The sequence below is a fragment of the Lipotes vexillifer genome, unplaced genomic scaffold (assembly GCF_000442215.2).
Source record: "Lipotes vexillifer unplaced genomic scaffold, Lipotes_vexillifer_v1.1 scaffold988, whole genome shotgun sequence".
NCBI lineage: Eukaryota > Metazoa > Chordata > Mammalia > Artiodactyla > Lipotidae > Lipotes > Lipotes vexillifer.
Window position 1 is genome coordinate 1,135,255 of NW_006797916.1, and position 3,783 is coordinate 1,139,037.

The window sequence follows — 3,783 nt, forward strand, 5'->3', positions numbered from 1 at the left end:
GTGGTTGAGAGTCCGCCTGCCGATGCAGGGGACACGGGTTCGTGCCCCGGTCCGGGAAGATCCCACGTGCCGTGGAGCGGCTGGGCCCGTGAGCCATGGCCACTGAGCCTGCGCATCCGGAGCCTGTGCTCCGCAACGGTAGAGGCCACAACAGTGAGAGGCCCGCGTACCGCAAAAACAAAAACCAAAACAAAAAAACAAACAAACAAAAAAAAGTAGTATCTGGTGTTAGAAGTCCGGATGGTGGAAATCTTGGGGACGGGGGCATGAGGGTAGCTTCTGACTCTTGATCTGGGTGCTGGCGACATAAGTGTGGTTCTTTTGTGAAACCAAATCCAGATGAAGACTTATTATTTATTCACCGTTTTGTAGGTTTGCTAAATTTCATTTAAAAATTTACTTTAAAAAACGTAAAGTGGGAATTCCCTAGTGGTCCAGTGGTTAGGACTCTGCACTTTCACTGCTGAGGGTGCGGGTTCGATTCCTGGTGGGGGAACTAACATCCTGCAAGCTGCGTGGCACAGCCAAAAATAAACTAATTAATTACATAAATTGTCACTATTAAAGGAAGTGAAGTGTCCTATAAGGTGTTGTTTTTATTACCACCACAGATTAGATTATAGGACATTTAGTTGTGCTACTGTGAAAGTTGACCTAAGTCCAGAGCCTTTTTCAGAGCACCCTTGAATTCTTTGTTCCTCAGACACTAGATCAACGGGTTGATGACTGGGGTGAGGACAGTGTAAACAGCAGAGATGAGCTTGCTGGAGCTCCGGGAATCAATGGCCTGGGGCCAGACGTACATAAAGATCAAGGCCGTGTAGAAGGTGGCGACCACGGTGAGGTAGGAGGCGCAGGTGGAGAAGGCTCGCCGACGGCCCGTGGCCGAGGGGACGCGCAGGACGGCCAGGGTGATGTGCCCGTAGGAAAGCATGGTGGCCACGAGCGGCAACACCAGGATGCTGAAGGTCAGGACGAAGCCGACCAGCTCGGCGGTCGAGCAGTCCGTGCAGGCCAGCTTGAGGATGGGGGAGATGTCACAGAAGACGTGCTTCAGGACGTTGGAGCCACAGAACATGGTGCTGGAGATAGAGTAGACCTTGATCACAGAGATGGCGAAGCCACTCACGAAGGAGACGGCCACCAGCTGGACGCACAGCCCCTTGGTCACGATGGCGTTTCAGCAGTCGCAGGCCTTGGAGGCCAGGAGCACACACGCAGTGCTCACCAGAGCGCTGAAGCAGAGTCATGCAGCCGATGAAGGAGATGTGTCCCCGCTGCAGGAGGAAGCTGTCCAGCATCTTAGGGATGATGTCAGACACGTACCAGATCTCCAGGGACGACATGTTGCCTGGAAAGTAGTGCACGGGCCTGTGGAGGGAGGAGCTGCCCCAGATGGTGAGGATGACGGCCAGGTTCTCCACCAGCGCAAAGAGGGAGGCAGCCGGGGGCCGTGAGGAAGCCCACCAGCACGAAGGTGCCGACTTCGGTCACGTTCTCCCCTCATCCTTCCGTGTGGGGAGCCCAGGGCTGCAAACCAGCTTCGTGCCAGATGAGGGCCGAGGGCGGCTGGGGAAGAAAGCACAGCTCAGCCTGGGGGTGAGTTTTGGCCCAAGGAGGGGACAGCTGGCTCCTGGAGCAGCAGGGGAGCAGAAAGTGTCTCCAAGTTAAGCCTTTACCACTGAATATGGCGGCTCTAGGTCTCCTGGCGACCCGTGGGGCTCCAGAATACGCTGCCCTTTTCTTCCCCCAGGCAATCTTGAAACCATCTAATTGCTCTTATAACCCAGACTTTCCCAAGGAATCTAACAACAATGACGACGCACAGCCCTTCGCCACCAGGGTCATCTATACTAGTAGATGCTTGGTCTTTCACCTGGTTTCAGAGATGATTGTACAAGAGGAAGGGACACCACGAGGGCTCGTGGGATGGTGGGGTGTATGGCAGCCAGCTTAACCAGCCCCCAGACCCATGGGGTCCCTCCACAGGGCTGGGGGTCTGCAGGAGCAGAAGCGGCCTCCCAGGCCAAGGGGGGAGAGTGGCCACGGGTCTGTCTTTGCCCATGTCAAGGCCCCCTTAAAATATGGTAAGGGAATAAAAAGATAAAACCCCATAACATCAAAAAGATCCAGAGGGCGTATCAGCAAGGGGAGGGGTGTCAGCACGATTCTGAAGGAGAGAAAACAGGAGGCAGAGGGCGGCTGGGCAGCAGGGGGGAGGAGTCCAGCACGTTCTCGAGGGGCCTGTCGCTGAGGGAGAGGCCACCTGTCCAGCACGCGACAGGGGTGATGGGGGAGTGAAAGGGGCATGAAAACAGGGCTCCTGCATGCAGTGTTTCCAGAGCAGTCCGGTGGCCGCTCCGGCACGCTCTCTCCATCCTGCAGGTGGGTCCCCCAGAGCCAGCCTCAATGCCGTAAAGGAGCACCTAGCCCTTATCAAGTGTCAGGTGTATCCACATAAATCCCCCCTGTGATCCTCACCACGGCCTTGGGAGAACAAGGCTCACATTCTTCAGATGAAAATCGGAGGCTCACAGTGGAGAGTTCAACGACTTACCCAAGGTCACGGCAGCACCAGTACACACCGGGTCCTCAAACACCAAGGCTGTGGCTCTTCCCGAGGGATGTCAACAAGAGAAAAAAGTGAACCCATTTGGGTGTGGGCTAGAAATTTGGAATTGTTAAGATGGACAGTTAGAGTTTCTGGTTGCCCCCCGACACTATTCTAACAGGCTATAAAATGAAAGTTCACAAAATAAACAGTATTGGCCAGAAGAAAAGGCAAAGATTTACGCAGTGGTTCTTTTTATAGCTTCATTTTACAGATGAGGAAAATGACACACCAAGAGCCTAGGCAATTCCTAAAGGCAGTCAGTCATGCAATGGTCAGTGTTAGAGTCTCAAAGTCACCACTTTCCGAGAACACTGACAAGTGAAGTCAGAAAGTTCAACATCACGACAATATAAACACAAGAATTGTTAGGGCTGCTTCAGAGAAAGCCGGTGGCGTCAGATGCTTCGGCAGCACGAACCTTCCCTTTATACCAGGAGCAGGGCTTCCTCATGTTTTGTAAACTGTCACAGGGCATGGGAATTTCTTCCCAATTCATTTCACAAAGTGGCAAATTCCTTTGCACAAAAGGAGAACTGTATGCCAATTTTCTTTCTCTTTCTTTCTTTTTTTTACTATAGTTACAAAAGTCAGATAAAAAGCCAGCAAGTAGCACCCAGCAGCACATTAGGAGGGCAGACAAGCAAGCGTGCCACCGCTCGGAGTGCAAGGAGGCTGCCAGGCTGGCAAAGCGACTAAAATGATCACACGACAGCCCAGCTGATGTGGAAAGGCTTAGATTAAAAACGATTCCAAACATTTTATACATTTGTCATCCCCAAATAAGTGGTTTATTTTAATATATAAATAATCTCTGACAACACAGAAAACAAACTTATGGTTACAAATGGGGAAGGGGGGTGGATAAATTAGGAGTTTGGGATTAACAGATATACACTGCTTTATATAAAATAGGTAAACAACAAGGACTTACTGTATAGCACAGGGAACTCTACTCAATATCTTGTAATAACCTATAATGGAAAAGAATCTGAAAAAGAATAGATATATGGATATACACATTATATATATATTTATCTGAATCACTTTGCTGTACACCTGAAACTAACACAACACTGTAAATCAACTATACTCCAATAAAAATTTAAAACCAAAAAAATCTCAGTACCATTTGTTGTAGATTCTTTTTTTTTTTTTTTTTTTTTTTTTTT

The 3,783-nt window shown here is 50.1% G+C and overlaps 1 protein-coding gene across 1 annotated transcript in view; it reads right to left on the bottom strand.

The window, feature by feature from the left end:
• Positions 1-637: 637 nt before the first annotated feature.
• LOC103086889 (olfactory receptor 6B2-like) overlaps positions 638-3,783 on the bottom strand; it is a 21,153-nt gene continuing 18,007 nt past the window's right edge. The window contains 2 exon segments of the mRNA XM_082931479.1: positions 638-1,244; positions 1,246-1,484. Of these exon segments, the coding sequence (XP_082787605.1) occupies positions 638-1,244; positions 1,246-1,484 (846 nt within the window).